Below are 16926 nucleotides of genomic sequence, written 5' to 3' on the forward strand. Positions count from 1 at the left end.
AACCCAAATCCCCCCATGAAAAATAAAATTTCTTTCCCTCCTTACACCCATTCCACCCCTATCTACACTTAAATTGAATCATACCAATGAGGCGGCCATTGTCAGAATTTGATCAGGAGTTTGCCATAGAAGAGATAAATCGAAAACTCCGGCGAGTGCTACTGTGGATCGATGAAATTGAGGAAAGGACTCAGCGAGATGTCACCGACGAGTGTGGTAATGAGGTATGAAGAAGACAACATTAGGAATACCTAAATCCCTCCTGTAGGGATGATTATAGTGGAGAAGTAAACATGTCACAACGTTTTGGGATACAATTTTAGAGGAGTTTGAGAGACGAAGTGTTTGCTAGATGATATAGAGATGAAGTACTTATTAGATGATACAGATGTGAACTGCCTGTTAGAGATTTCTATGATGAAGAACTTCTACCTTGAAATTTTGACTTGAATTATCTGAGAAGCCAAGATTTTGAAATAATGATGGTTTTGTCACATTTTTACGGTCGCTTAGATTCAAACGAGTTCATCAGTGGATTCAAACTTTTAATTTTTTCTTTGAGTACCAGGACGTACCACCAAACGGAATTGTGAAATTAGTCTCTAGCAAGTTGAAGAAGAGTGCATTATTTTTATGGTAAAATTTGAAGCACCAGCGCCCAACATGAGTGAAAAAATAAGATCACCGTGAGATGCATCATAGTACCTACCAGTTCATTAAGAATAAGATGTGTAGTCCTTAACTTCAAAAGTGGAAATGCAGTGCCAATACCTACTAGTTCATTAGGAAAAGGATGTAGACTCTATCTTCAAAAGTTGAGAGACAACATTACCTAATGACCACATCTTATAGAGAAAATTCAACTCCAAGATCTTACAACAACAATACACTTAGGGGAACATCCAAGCCAACCTCATCCGAAGAGGCATTACTAAGAGTGGAGAATAAGTGGAACTAATCCACATTCTCAAATCCATCCCAAATAAGAAATGTTTCAAGTATCATGGATTTGGCCATACTGAATCAGTTTGCACAACCAGAAGAATGATCGTTTTTACGGATTAGGGAGCAATTGATGAAATAAATAGTGATCCAGGAGAAGAAGAAGATTTTAGAGAGGATTCTTAACTTTCAGCCGATGAGGAAGAGATGTCGGTGATTCCAGTTGAACCAAGTAGCATTCTAGAAGGTAGTGTGGCGTGGTACGCTCCCCTTTTTTCAGTGCATTGGGTCGACGTGACTTGGAGCAAGCCAATCCAGCCATTTACAAAGGATCGAACCAGTACTTGACATTAATATGCTCATCCATCTTATGCGGTCGCCCTACTCCCCCTCCTTCCTGCTCGAATGTGCACCCTAAGCCTCCTCCTAGCTGTTGTGAACCTTCCATTTCTCACCTCTTTCCTTCTCGAGATCGTGCATTTGCTATTTTCCCTCTCTATATTTATGCATGTTTTTTCTGATGTTTAAGCAATATTTTTTTTCCTTGTGATTCTAATTTCAACTGGTTTATGTTGTTCCCTATGTTTGAGGGTTGTATCCTTTGGCGGTGTGGTGCTACGGTTGTATCCCGCCAAGGTGTTTTATATCGCTACTTTGTTCCTCCTTCCAGTATCATCCTCCCTCCACCTCCGCAATTCCGCAACTACCTCAGGCGCTGCCTTTCATTCCCGCAGTGTCTCTTGTCCGCCGCAACACTTCCAATTACCAAGCAGTCCTCTTCTAGGCGCCGCCCTCCCTTATGTGCCCCTTACAGCTAGCAGCCGGTACTTCAGTATCTTCCTAGACCACTTCGCAGTCACATCCCAGCACCCCTCCGATCATTGTAGGTCTCCCCGATGAACGTCCAACCGTTATTGACTACTCCCCTGCTGCCTCAGTGACTTTTCAGTCGCCCATCGACAATGTCCAAGGCTGTTTTTTATCTGTTTTTAAGCCTATTTCCTGCTATCATTATCTTGTTTTACTGGTTGTGTGTTTTTTTTATTGTCCATGTATTCATGTTTGTCGTTTTTGAGTCCTTGCTGGTTAGAAAGCATCATTGTACTTGTCTTTTGCAATTTCATCAATAAAATTTAGTCGTTTGGGTTAACTCCGATATCATTTGGTATCAGAGTTAGTCCAACACTATTCTTAGCATATGGTTTACTAGCATCTGGTCTTATCTAATCAACCAAAATTTTTCTTTCTTTCCCTCATTTCATTTCCCTCTTCACTTTTTTTCTTTCTCTTATTGTATTCTCCTCTTTTCATCGTATCGTCTCTTTCCCAAAACACTTACAATCATGCCACCACGCCGATTTGTGTCAGACCTGACTAGGGAATAAATTCAACGAGAGATTCGTTGCTTACAACAATGATTGGCTGAGATGGACGACAACACTCAAGGCGATGTTATTCTTGACTGTGACATCGAGAGTCAAACAGGAGACCACGAAGACGACCTAAATCCATTTCACCACGATGATATCAACAATGACTAATATCGCCCACGTTGCTTTGTCGTTCACTATCACAGGAGGCTTAGAGATGAACCCAGGTTCGACACCCATCGAGATTTCAACCTAAAAATGGACCTATCGGAATTTAACGGAAGCATAGATTTCGACGAATTAATCGATTGGTTGTAAGCGGTCGAAAATGGACCTACCGATTATGACCCGCAAAGTACATGGAACTCCAACGTTAGGTGCAGGATCTTGTTAAGAGAGGATTGATATGTGAAAGCACTGGCTCATGTGTTGTCCCCGCCCTCTTCATACCCAAGAAAGATAGCTCATAACAGATGTGAATTGACAATCGTGTTATAAACAAAATTACAATCAAATATGGCTTCAATATACTCGACGATATTTTAAATCAGTTGTACGACACCATCTTCTCAAAAGTTAACCTACGAAGTGGTTACCACCAGATCAGTATGGGACAGAGAGACGAGTGGAAAACCGCCTTCAAAACACAAAACGATCTTTATGAATGGACAGTCATGCCTTTTTGCTTGTCCAACGCGCCCATCAACTTCATGCTTCTAATGAATCAAGTCTTTCGTATTGGAAAATTCGTGGTGGTATACTTTGATGATGCCTTGGTTTATAGTTTCCGAGGAAGACCGCTTACAACACTTACTGGCGGTATTCGAAATCTTATGATCCGAGCAATTGTACGCCCATCCCAAGACGTGTCACTTCCTCAAAGTCAAAATCTATTTTTTGTGTTACATTGTGTCTAGCATAGGGATATAAAGGGACCCAACAAAAATTGAAGCAATCTTAATCTGGATAGCATTGTGATCTTTTACCGAGCTTTGATGATTTTTAGGGCTAGCCTCCTACCGACAATTTGTTCATAACTTCATCATTATCACCGCCCCCTCACATAATTGTTAAAACGAAAAGAATTCACATGGTTGATCATAGCCCAGACTAGCTTTGAAATCTTGAAGGAAAATGTCACTCAAGCCCCTGTTCTTGCCCTACCAGATTTCAACCAACCATTCGGGGTTGAGTGTGATGCCTTCGGTGTCGACATCGACGCTATACTAAGTCAAGGTGGTCACGCCATAGCCTATTTTAGCTAAAAACTAAATTAGATCGATAAAAATATACCACATGCGACAAAGAATTTATTCTATTGTTCAAGCTCTAGAACACAAGAGTCGTTACCTACTCACCATGGAGTTCACCCTCTTCATGGATCATGAAGCTCTCAAATTTCTAATCCTTCAAAATAAACTCAAAGGGCGTCATGCTACCTGAGTAGAATTTTTAGAGTAATTCCGTTTCGTACTCAAGCACAAATCCGACAACCAGAACCGCGTCGCAGATGCTCTGAGCCATCGTCACCTTATAATCATATCTTGTAGTCGCACGTCGTAGGCAATGAAGTTATAAAAGACCTATCTGAGTATAGTGTTGGGCGAAACCTCATGGGCAATTCTACCAAACGGACTGCTACTTGTTCTGCCACACCAAATTGTGCATTCCTTGATGTTCTCTATGCGAAACTATCATTTAAAAGAACTACAGTAGCGGATTAGCCGGACATTTTAGCAGAGATAAACCCTCACGCTTGTGAGAGAACTTTTTTTGGACCTGACTAACACGAGATGTGTAGCGGCATGTTCGACAATGCAAGATTTGTCATATCGCCAAAATATGCAGCCAAAATACTGGATTATACACACCTTTACCAGTCTCAGAAGCGCCTTAGGTCGATGTTAGTATGGACTTTTTCTTAGGACTGCCTCACACACAAAGGAATAAGGATTCTATCATGATCGTAGTTGATTGTTTTTCTAAGATGGTTCGTTTTGTTGTCTGCCAGCGGATGTTAGATGCCTCACATTTTGCCGATTTTACTTATGCAAAATAGTTCGACTCCACAGCATCCCTAAGGCCATTACTTCCGATCGGGACGTTCAATTCTTGAGCCACTTCTGGGGAACCCTCTAGAGCAAATTAGGTTCTAAACTCAAATTTAGTTCTACAACACATCCTCAGACGCATGTGCATACTGAAGTAGTTTTTAATAGGAGCCTTGGAAATCTTCTTAGATGCTTCGTTGGGAGAAACATTAAATAATGGGATCTCGTTCTTGCTCAAGCCGAATTAGCCTACAATAGATCAACAAGTTAAACCACAGGACACATGACATTGAAAATTATGTACAGCCGCACCCAATCATACCCCTTGAATTGGTTTAACTTATACTCTTAACAGATATTAGCGAGGATACTACAAAACGTGCTTGCCAAATCCAGCAATTTCACAAGGAAGTTGGGGAAGCAATTTCTCAAAAATACTAAAAATATCAAGCACAAGCCAATAAAATCCGAAAAAAAGGTAACCTTTAAAGGAGTCATTGTGTGGGTCTGTCTTAAAAAAGAGCAGTTTCTTGTAGGAGCACATGGAAAACTCAAGCTCAGGGTTGATGGACCATTCTGCTATTTAAAAAAGCTAAACAACAACACCTACAAAATTGACCTACCGAGCGTCTTCAAAATTTCAGCGACATTCAATGTCGTGGATCTCATCCCATACTACGAGGACCGACAAGCTTTGACAGATGATGGCGAAGCTCCTCCACCCCAGGAGATTGACGTTGAATGCTCCCCGTGCTTCAACGCATCGGGCCGGCGCGACTTGGAGCATGCCGGTCCAGCCATTCATTCTGGACCGGATTGGTCCTCGAAATTAAAATGTCGATCCATCTTATTCGCTCGCACTATTCCATCCCGCATCGTATGCGCCGCTTGCCTACTCCTCCTGTGCCATAATCTTGCGCCTCCTCCCAGCCGTTCCTTCACATCATCTTCCTCCTAACCGTTGCGAAGTTTCCATTTCTCTACTCTCTCCTTCTCGAAATCTTGCCTTTGTTATCTTCCCTCCCTTCTCTATTTATGCATGTTGTTTTTTGATGTCTAAGCAGTTTTTTTTTTCCTTGTGTTTCTGATTTATGGTGTTGTCCCTAGTGTTCCCTCTATTCGAGGACTGTATCCTTCGGGGATGTGGTGCTACAGTTGTATCCCGCCAAGGTAGTGTGTATCCCCACTCCTTTCCTCCTTCCGGTATCATCCTTCCTCCACCTCCGCACTTCCACAACTCCCCTTGGCGCTATCTTTCATTTTCATAGCTTCTCCTGTCCGTCGCAGAACTTCCATTAACCAACCAGTCCTCTGCTAGGCATTACAACTAGCAATCAGTACTTAAGGATATTCCTAGGCCACTTCGCAGTCACATCCCAACACCCTCAGGTAACCACAGGTCTCTCCGAGGAACGTCCAACCGCTTCTGACTACTCCCCAGCCGCCTGAGTAACTTTTTAGTCGGTTGTCGACGTTGTCCAAGGCTATTTCTGATATGTTATTAAGCCTATGTCCTACAATCACTATCTTTTTTTTTAATGTTGGTATGTTTGTTTTATTGTTTATGTGGTCGTGCTTGTTGTTTTTTAGTTCTTGTTGGTTCTGAAGCGTCCTTGTACTCGTCTTTTACTATTTCATCAATAAAAGTTAGGTGTGTTTTAGTCATGTTTTAGGTTAACTCCTATATCATAGTGAGTCGGAGGTAATGAGTGTGCAAACGGAGTATGAGTTTGTAGCGCTTCGAGCTACTGTTTTGCGGGCTTTGATAGGAGCATTAGCATGGCTGGTGTTGAATGTCCAAAATGGTCATGAGTTTGAGGAGCCGATATCTGACACAGGCTACCCCATATAAAAAAAAATCTAACTTTTCAAATATATAGGCTACTTCCTGAGTTTCCCCTACTAAGGGAGGTTTAATATGTTTATGACGAGACTCTTTTGTGCCACTTTTAGAAGTTCATGGGTAGTCATTGTGATATTAAATTCACTTCTGCAATATACCCACCAACAGCTAATCAGGTAAGATAAATAAGCCACTGTGTTGGAAATTGCCTTAGTAGCTTTGTAGGAAGGAACATCCTGCAGTGGGATCCAGGTTTTTTTAGAGAAGAAAAAGTAGTCTCTTCTGAGTGGTCACCCTTCAGTATAAGCTGGTATTGGTTCATCTCTTGTTGAGGAAGATAAATTTGGTGTGGCAATAGCTCTTATTGAGAAAGCAAAGCTGAAAGGAGTGAAACTCCTGTTACCCTCTGATGTTATTGTGGCAGACAAGTCTGCAGCTGATGTCGACAGCAAGGTTGTGCCAACATCTGCCATCTCTGATGGTTGGATGGGCCTTGACGTTGGATCAGATTCCATTGAGACATTCAACGCAACTCTTGACAACGCTAACACCATTGTTTGGAATTGGGCCCATGGGGGATTTTGAGTTTGAGAAGTTTGCTTTTGGAACAAATGCTATTGCCCAAAAATTGATCGTGCTTAGTGGAAAAGGTGTCGTAACCATCATTAGCTCCAATGACTCTTTGTCATAGAGAAATTCAGGCTTATTGTTAAGATGAGCCACATCTCAGCTTGCGGTGGTGTGGGCTTGGATCATCTGGAATGAAAATCACTGCTAGGTGTTCTTCCTTTTTTTCCCTACAGCAGACCCTCCTCCGGAGTTCTTCTCTGCAGTAGACTCTCATCCGAAACTTTTTTCATGTAGTAGGCCTTCCTCTGAAACTTTCTTCTTGCAATCGACCCTCCGATGTTTTTTTTTTTTTTTTTTAGAAGACCTTTTAGAACTTTTCAATAGTATCTCCTCTAGGTCTAATTATTGCGTGTGGAGAGCGCACGCAGAGTTGCGTGCGCTCTCCGCACGCAATAATCGCTCCTCAAGAGCTTTTTTCTTTAACAGGCTCTCCAAGGTTTTTCCTGCAGTAGGCCTTCCTCAGGATTTTTTTCCCGGCAACTTTCTTGTATGTTGTCTACTTCCTTGCAAACTTCCCTGCACATTACCTGTAGAAGTCTTCCGCCTACCTACAAACATGCATAAACTACAATCAAAGTCAACCGCAGTTGACTAGAGTCAATTTTTCTTGTATGTTGCTACTTCTTTATAGCATTACCTGTAGGTGTCTTTTGTCTATTTACAAACACTGTAAAAACTATAGTCGAAGGCATTTGCAGTCAACTAAAAATATCCCTAAATGCACTTGGGGTTGATTATCAAGTACGGGATGAATACTTAAAGTTCACCTCAAAGATTCTTTCTCCCCTATTGTTTGATTTTTTCAAATCCAAGTTAAACATGGTTGTCAACCGTGTTTCAACTTGAGGGGAAGTATTAGAAGTTATATTAGAAAATTTATTCCTGTTAGAGTTATGAGGATTAAATTTATTTCCTTAGATTGGAGTTATTTTATTTTTTATTTTATGTTTTATGTTGTTTACTTTGTCTCCAAATAATTAATATGCATTGATTAATTAGAGATATAGGTGTTATATTTTTCTTTTCCTGCTATTTCTTTTTTATTTTACTTGTTATTCTAGAATTCATATAAGGGTTATTTATTCCCCTGTTTCATATCAATAATATTATTCTGGATTATTCTGAATTTCAACATTTCAGAAACTGTTGTCAGTTGACTGAAAGATTCTTCTTGTTATTAAAGGTTTGGAAGATCGATTGTCGTTTAACTTTAAGTTCTATGCTATTTGTTTGAAGCATTCAGCATATTTAATATCTAGCTGCCTTTAATATCCTAGTTTGTACTAAATGCAGTACACCACCTATTTTGTTTTTTTTTCACTTCGATATGGAGGTAAAGTACACATAAGTTAAAACATGTATTTTGAAGTGATGATTAGGAATTTCTTAAGAACTAAAAATATGCTTATGAAACATTTAGCAAGCCATGGTTTTTGTATCCTAACATATCTAGTGTTCTAAATTTTCTTTATGTTATTTGTATTTGTTTTCCGTTTAGTTAGGTGTCTGCTTTGTAAACTTCAAAATTAGGCTCAATTTTGAGAAACTGCATAAAATACAGCTATTTGTTGATTTATACTCACCTTACGTTGCGAGTTTTCCTTGTATATGGATTGTGAGATTCATGAATTATACCTATACATGGGGGAGTTTGCTTCACTGCAAGTGTTGGGAAATGCTTGGATCTTGCTTTCAAAAGTTCAAATATTTGCTTAGTTGAAATTTTCTCATTATTGAAAATCGCTTTCAAAAAACGAGAATAAAGTTTCAGTTTTGATAAATATAAACTTTGCTTCTTTAATTTATATAGTAATATAATAATATTAAATTAATAGGGTGATGGACTAGAATATTACATTTACTTATAACAATAATAATAAAGTTATTAAAATTTACTTTGAGAATGGGCAAATATGAAACTTAATACTGCAACCCACTTCATTGTGACTTCTGAAATTGTGATTCAAAAATTTCTGAACACTTTTAGTGACTTTAATGTCAATATGCATATTAACTAGCAAGGCCTAGGCAGGTTTTGAGCGCTTCTATATTTTCATACCAAGGTTTAATGCCATTAGTGGTTCCTTTTCACCTGCTCCCCAAATAAAATTTGGTAATGGTCTATGATGATGTATGAACTGCAGGAGAAATATAAGAAGATACACCAGAGATTGCCTGTTGTTGTAGCTGAAACGCTTCTGTATGGTGATCCTCAGATTGAGCTGCCATTTTGGCTCGTGAATATGTTCAAGGTAATCCCGTTTGAAAATTTCAAATAATAGTATGGTTATTTCCCTGGAGATTTTTACAAATGTACAAGGCTTTTGTTTACACCATGCCCCAAAGTAACCCATCTTCTTGTGCTTACGCGTTTGATACCAGAGTTAACCAAAATCCAATATGAAAGCAGTTTTTTATTGCTCAAATAACAATGGGGCTACACTCAAGATTCGATTCAGAACAGAAAACAGAGCAAAATTCTAATATCCAGCTAGGGCTGGAAAAGATAATCCGGGGACAGCGGTGAGAGAGTTCAGATAGGTGGCAGCAGCATGAATAGGGTGTAGGAGGGGGATTGTGGTGGCATCAGCGAGTGGTAGAAGTGTTGGTTGTAATGGGCGGTGGGAAGAGAAGAGGGGGTTTCGATACAGTTGGAGAGCATTAAGGGGGGTGGGGATGGTGGGGGTAGGTTGGATGGTTGGTGGAGCCTGAGGCGGTAGCCGATATGGAGACTGGAACAGGGAAGGATGGCTGTAGGTTGAAGGGCAACGAGCAGTGGATAGGAATATGTGAGGGTCACAACATTGGAGCAAGATACAGTCGAAGCACAATCTGCCCTCGGTTACAACCCTAGTGGCTATGGAAGCTGGGAAATAGTGGTTGGAACAGGGAAGGATGGGCGTACATTGAAGGGCAGCGAGCAGTGGAGAGGAATATGTGTGGGGGTGTTGGGGGCAAGTTTGATGTTTGGTGGATCCTGAGGCGGTAGCCGATATGGAAGCTAGGAATTGGAGGCTGGAACAGGAAAGGATGGGTGTAGGTCGAAAGGCAACGAGCAGTGGAGAGGAATATGTGAGGGGTTAGGTAGAGGTAATAGGTTCTCCATCTTCTAGAAGAGTAGGAATCACAATCTCATCAAAAGTCGTATGTTCCTTTTGATCACATAGAGGAAAGACATCGAATGTATCCACAAATATTCCATGGGGGAAGATGATTTTATTAAAGGGTTTTAATAAGGAAGGAGAATAAAAGTAGAGTTTCAGTTTTTAGGAAAGGATTAAATAAAAAAAGTGCTTAGGTAGGAAAGGTTAGGGGAGAGAAAGGAAAGGTGAGGAAGAAAAGAAAAGGGGAAGAAAGGATGAAACGAAGGAAAGTGTTTGTTTGGGGGAGGGGGGTGGAAGAAATAAGGGGAAAGAGGGGTAGCAGCCCCCCTCCCTTGGCTACCGGTCAGTCCTCCTCCGAGCCCTGCGTCAGTCTCCCAAGATTGAAAAAGCTTCGACTTCATCTGTCGAAGATCCTATTTCTCTGTGGTAGTTTCTGGATCTCACTGACGGCTACCCTGACTCCGAACGCTTTTGAGGAGCTTTTTCCACCTTCAAGCATATCCCCCTATCGAGCTGTTCTGGTTTGGTATAATCTAAGTTGAAGGTACACATCGACGTAGGTTCTTCCGAGGTAAATTTGAACAAGTAAATATTTCATATGCTTCTCATCTATTAAAAGTTGGGCCTCAGCTGGTTTAAGGGTTTGCAAGAGTTTTGTTAATGGGTGATTCTTATTGTCTTTTGGGTCTTCCCTCTGACCATTGAAGTTTCGAGAAACTGACATCTTCTGTCTCGTTCCAATAACAAGAGCTTCATCCTTTTTTTTCGTCTCTTCATGTGGAATATTGGGGTGAGGGCTAGAAGTGCAACTGCCTGTGATGCTATTAGTTGATCGTTACTAAGATCATCCACTGAAATTTTAAATTATGACACTTTTGATCTGTGTGGAATTTGTATGTCTCAACAATAAGTTTTCCATCTTCTAGAAGAGTGGGAATCACAATCTCATCAAAAGTCGCATGTTCCTTAGAAAAGACATTGGATGCATCCACGAATATGGGAGTTCCACGGGGGAAGATGTCATCAGATAAAAATTCTTGTTCGAACTGCTCTCTAGTGTATGACGTCCTTACCCCAGGTTTCAACAATGCTCTACTCCGTAAAATAGATCACTCCCCTAGTTATACATTCTGCTTCTACATGTTTAAATCTATGACACTTGCAATATTTTCTGGTTGTCACAAACTTGACTTGCATATTGGTTTTGCTAGAGGAAGCAACTCTGTGTTTTCTGCTTCTCCTCATATTTTCTCATTTTTCCCTTCGACCTTCTAGATCACCATCGAGGGTAACTTCCCACTAGATTTTCTCTTTAATATCCATAGGCCTCTATTGGAGGCGACGAAATTCTTTCCATGTCCCTTCTCGGGTAGGCTCGGGCAAATTCCTTCTTTGCGGCATATTTAACGATTTTGAGATTTGTGAAAGGACAGAAAGAAGGAACAAAGAAAGAAAAGAAAAAAAAACGAAAGAACGAACAAAAAAAAAATTGTTGTGGTGGATTAGATAGGTGCGGATGCTAGAAACCATAGAAATGATACCAGAGTTGAAAGCCCAATCCACAAAAGAAACACAAATATTATTATTTAATTTGAAATTGGTTACGATTCTTCAAAACAGTAAATAAACGAAAAACAAGCACAAAGACACATGCCAACACCTCGAAAGTGTATCTTAAGGGCAGTGGATTTTGGCCCGGTGCATCCGGAGGCTTGGGACAACAAGTACGAATGCGAGAGAGGGGCCGACAGGGATTGGAAGGTGGACTGGAGGAGGGAGGCAGCAGGTAAAGGTGGCAGGAAGATTTGTTGGGTGGCTGGGAAGTAGGTTGGAAGGTGGGGAAGCGGTGGAGAAGGCTCGTCGGCACTTTCAAAAGGGGGACAGCGAGCGGAGAAGTGCTTTTAAAATATGTAAGTAGAATAAAAAGATATTTCAGATTTTAGGAAAGGCTTTTAAAATAAGGAGAATAAAAAGATATTTTAGATTTTAGGAGAAGGTTTTGAAATACGGAAGGAGAATAAAATTAGAATTTCAGATTTTAGGAAAGGATTTAAAATAGGAAAGTGCTTAGGATGGAAAGGATGAAAGGAAGGAAAAAGGGGAGGAAGAGGGAAAGGAAGAAGGGCAAGAAGGGGGCTGCAGCGCCCCCTTCCCCCCCAACTGCCTTGAGGACCAATCGGTCCTCCCCCGTGCCCCGCGTCACTAACACAAAATAATTTATTTATAATGATGAATACTCGTGGACCCCTTTCTTGGGTGGCTGCCCCAACCCCAAGTAGAGTTGGGCCCGGTTAAGCCTCCCTATTGAACCATTTGACCAATTCAGGTCCCCATCCCCTGCATCAGCGTATCCTTTGTTGTCTTATTAAGAGAGCAGTTTTTCCACTTATTTTCTTATTTTAATCCACACTGCAATCTTTTCACTTTTTTTCTTCATCTCATAATCCTTTTTGATATGCTTGCTTTTACTTTGCAGTCTAGTATTGTGGTTTATAGATTACCGTTTTATTTCACTCATTGTCCCATACTAGGCTGGACGAAAGGCAAGCTCTTGGGGTATGACAGGTCAGCAGCCAGATCCTGCTACACTATTCCGACTGTACATAGATTATGGTCGGCTTGCTGAAGCTACAAATCTACTGCTTGAGTACCTTGAATCTTTTGCAACTCTGGTAATTAGCCACTTGGACTGATGCTAACTTTTTAATTTAGCAATGGTTAATATTTTTGGTCCAAATTGATGTTGATAGAGTGCTGCCGATGCAATCAAAAGGAAGAAGATGTCCGCCATCTGGTTTCCTTACGCTGCAATTGAACGCCTCTGGTGTCAGCTTCAGGAGTTGTGTAGTGCTGGTCATATGGTCGGGCAGTGTGATAAGCTTAAAAGTCTTCTACAGGGAGCTTTGTTAAACCACCTAAAACAGGTATTCATATCTTCTTCCAACATTCCACCTTGTAGTATGCAGGCTGATCTCATATGTTGAAGAAGACTGATGACACTCCAAGGAATGGGGTTTTAAATCAAGGTTGCTCTTCTATCAGTTCAACAAACGTTGTGGCATTTGTCATTTTTGTAACTAGTCCAATCAAGTTCAAGCCATCCTTGGACGGCTCGAGCTTAACTAATTAGTTGAAATCTAACTCAAGTATGATCTCAATTACATGAAGTCGAATCGATTAGGATAAATGATTCTAAATTAAGCAGAATTATTATATATTTTAAATAGTTTTTTACTTAACTTTGAATATATTTTAAACGCATTTCATATTAATAGTCTTTAAACAAGTTAATTCATGAATTGATGAGCCACATGTCATTTATTGAGACGAGCTGAAGCCAGGTCACAACTCAAAACTTTAGATTCATTTAGAGCCTTTGGTTATTTGATTTGAGGATTGATTTGTGGATATTTGCTCCAGGTAAAGGTGGACTCAGAGGATGTTGTGGCCTCTGCAGCTGCGTCGTGATCTCCCTTGCTCAAACTGCTAGGGGTGAATTTGTCTAGGGTCATTTTTTATAGTTATTATTGTTGTAAAATAATTTTGTGTTATTTCATATTTTTTAGTACACGAGTCTGATCACCATGCACCAGAGTTTATTAGTAGCTATCTTTTCGCTATTAAAAATCTGTTTTTGTTGGCAATTAATATTATGTTGTGGTTATAAATTTTATTGGTCTGTCTTACAGTGATGCTCAATTGGTTCCCTATCCATACAGACTAAATTTTGCAAAGTAAAAAAAAGCAGAAAAGAATGCGCAAAGGAGCTGTATTTCACTTTGTGGCCGGTTCCGGCAAGATCGAGACTAATTTGAGTGCAAATTAGCCTCAATTCCAAAGCTAAGATTTTTTAAATTCAAGCCATAATTTGGAGTTTAAATGTGTTTATTGTGCGTGTTCGCATTTCTCTCAATTTAAACCTAATAAAATTTGATCCTAAGAAATTAAAATTTAGGATCATAAGTTTCAGAAGAGGGAGGGATGAATATTGTTTGCATTCTTTTGAGGAATGCTTGGCTGATTCAGCATTGTGAAACCTCTTAAATTATGAGGTTAAGAATAATATTATTATTTTTCTGGTTAGTTGGTTGCCACATCTGCGAGTTGCTCAGTTATGAATATCGTTTGCATTCTTATTCAAGCTTGGTACATTGATTACTCATTATCAATGTGTTATGCATTCAAGCATATAATCAATAAATCACTTTCCCTGATCATCCAAACCAAGTTTCTAAACACCCATTTACTTGAAATAAAATAAGACTGCATTTTCTCATCTTGAGATTGTCTCGTTCATGTTATTGGTTGGAATGCTCTGCACGGCAAATCTTCTTTCTTACTGTTGGCACCTCTATTTGTTTCTAGCAATTGTTAAGCCACATTTTCTCTCTATAATTGTAATTTTAGCCTTATTGTACCAATGAGTTGTTAAATCCCTGTAGTTCGGTATATGCAGACAACTGAAATCAGTCTGATTCATTGTTCTTTCAAGCTATGAAAAAACAGCCCCATGTATTTCATATAGAGAGAGGGGGAAAGAGGAGCTGTTCTTCTAAGAACGATATCTATTTTTCATATTTTTCAATTTTGATCACAAATTTCAGGCGATTAAGATTTAAAATAACTATATCAATGAAAACAAAATGTGAACACTTGTACTGGCATCTGGGCTAAAATAGAGTCCACCCTGCTAAGCTGACCATGGTTTCTTTATTGCGCACGTATGAACGTGATTGTTCTGATAGATCAATTTACTGCCGGCCACATCCTGTATTTACTACAGCTAGTTCATGCAAGCAAAAAATACATTAAAAAATTTGTAAACTTCTTTTAATTCAATTATAATGACGTTGCAGTATTCACTTTAGACAAGCTCTTGAATAATTCAGACTCATTCAACAAGTCTGACCAATTACACAAAGCAAAGAGCAACTGTACCTCAACTAAGGTTAATAAGGAGATGACAAATAATGAAAAAAAAAAAAAATTTACAATATGTTCCAATTATAGCTGACCATCGCTCAAATCTGGGAAGGTAACGCACTTGAAAACTTTGCATTTTGGACACAAAACTAATCCAACCTGCAATAATTACAAAGCTTAGTGATTTTCTCAATGGCATGAAAAAAAGAAAAGGTAATGTTGAATCACCTAAGAGCTCGTTTGGGATTTTATTGCAGCTCTCTGTAAAGTTAATGGTGAAATTATTGTGGGAAAAATAAATTTTTTTAGAGTGGTTGTCAATAATATGAAAAACTATTTTTATCACAACATTTTTAAGTTTATAAAATAAAATTGCAAAAATGCATGCAATTAGTTTCATATAACTTACAGCTTTACAATATGGGCAGCGACGATAGAAACGGCTACTCTCGGACTTCACATTTGTCTTCTGTCCTTGGCAGAAATCACAAATCAACCACCCACTACCGCTACAGAGGTAGCACCCAATTCCATCATTCTGTGGCAAAATAACAATAGACAAATAAAGGAATGGGGCCTTTGCATGCATACCACACAATTCTGATGTATTTACGTATCTAAAACCTAAACATTCATATTTACATGCATAACCTTCAAATCTTTAACATTATTAAAATGAAATTCATCTTTTCATGCATAAGTTTATGACACTTAATTTGTTATGACTGTAAATATCAAACTTTAGTGTTAGATATGTAAATACAAAAGAATTCTGTGGTATGCATCTAAATTTCCCAAAAAAATATAAGTATTCATGAAGATTGGCAGTCGCCCATCAAGATCAATTGGCCATCTTCAAACCCTTGCGTGATAAGGACTGTAAGCCTCTTGGGGATCAAGTTGGGCAGTGGCACTCCATTTTTTTAGACAACTATTAAACCAACAATCTCAAGCATAGCAAGGAATACCAAAGATTATCATGCAATATAAGTCGTGCATCAAGATTATTGTAATTTATTTAGATATTTTAAGTTTATTCTTAGTAATTTACACTTTTTAAGTATTTAATTTGTATGAAAAGAAAATTTACAATTCCCGTCCCATTGAAGGAGTCGGCCAGTCCAGCGTCCTGCTGGACCGAGACTCCTTCCCTGTTGAACCCCTGGCCGATTCAGCCAGACCAAGGGCCAGCGTCAAATTTAAAAAATTTGAATGTTACCTGTGTCTGAGTGTTTGAAAATTGGAAAGGTTGGCATAGCAATTTTTAAGGAATACAATGAGCAGTTTTGACTACACCTCAAGTTGGATTTAGAATTCCCCTTGTTGCCACCAACATTCTTTTGCTACCGCCACACTTGCCAGCCATTTTAATCCGCCTAGTCGACCTCCAACACCCTTGAGATGCACTTTTGTGGTGTTTTGCTTGTGTTTGTTGTTATATTTTTCTTTTAAGTGTGTTTGGTCTTAATCATCTATTTTCTTATAATAATAATATTTGTTTTCCTTGTATTGTTTTGGGTTAACTCTGATATTATTTGATATCAGAGTTAGTGTAACCATAGTCTTATCCTGGGGTTTCTAACATCCACCCATATTCAGTTCTATCTCCGCCCAAAAATTTTCTTTCTCACTCTACATCAGATGAAGTACTTGTTAGATAATACATAGATGAAGTGTTTCTTGGAGGATACAGAGATGAAGTGACTTTTGGAGGATACAGAGACTCGGGAGTGAAAGTGGATTGTCGAATTTGAGGGGAGAATCAATTCGGATGATTTCATAGAGTGGTTGCAGACCGTCAAGAGGATCTTTGAATACAAGATGTCAAATCACAAAAAAAAGTGAAAGCAGCTACTATCAAGCTGAAGAAGAGCATTTCATTGCGGTGGAAGAACCTGAAGAGGGAGAGAAATGGAGAAGGAGCAATATTACACCTGGGAGAAGATGAAGATAAAGTTGCAGCGATAACAACTATCCCCACACTACCATTAGGATCTTTTTTCAAGATTTCATTATCTACAACAGAGAGACCTATTAGTGGAGGAGTACACAACATAGATTAT

At 39.3% G+C, this 16926-nt stretch overlaps 2 protein-coding genes across 2 annotated transcripts in view; one reads left to right on the forward strand and one right to left on the reverse strand.

The window, feature by feature from the left end:
* Positions 1-13753, forward strand: part of LOC110026114 (nuclear pore complex protein NUP160) — an 83552-nt gene extending 69799 nt beyond the window's left edge. The window contains exons 24-27 of the mRNA XM_020726915.1: positions 8981-9088; positions 12472-12612; positions 12691-12864; positions 13361-13753. Of these exons, the coding sequence (XP_020582574.1) occupies positions 8981-9088; positions 12472-12612; positions 12691-12864; positions 13361-13408 (471 nt within the window). The 3' untranslated portion in view covers positions 13409-13753. The remainder of the gene's footprint in view (positions 1-8980; positions 9089-12471; positions 12613-12690; positions 12865-13360) is intronic.
* Positions 13754-14521: 768 nt separating this feature from the next.
* LOC110026108 overlaps positions 14522-16926 on the reverse strand; it is a 6745-nt gene continuing 4340 nt past the window's right edge. Inside the window, exons 2-3 of the mRNA XM_020726904.1 lie at positions 15273-15401; positions 14522-15022 (exon numbers count right to left, since the gene is read on the reverse strand). Coding sequence (XP_020582563.1) covers positions 14945-15022; positions 15273-15401 — 207 coding nt within the window. The 3' untranslated portion in view covers positions 14522-14944. The remainder of the gene's footprint in view (positions 15023-15272; positions 15402-16926) is intronic.

The sequence above is a fragment of the Phalaenopsis equestris genome, unplaced genomic scaffold (assembly GCF_001263595.1).
Source record: "Phalaenopsis equestris unplaced genomic scaffold, ASM126359v1 Scaffold000352, whole genome shotgun sequence".
Taxonomy (NCBI): domain Eukaryota; kingdom Viridiplantae; phylum Streptophyta; class Magnoliopsida; order Asparagales; family Orchidaceae; genus Phalaenopsis; species Phalaenopsis equestris.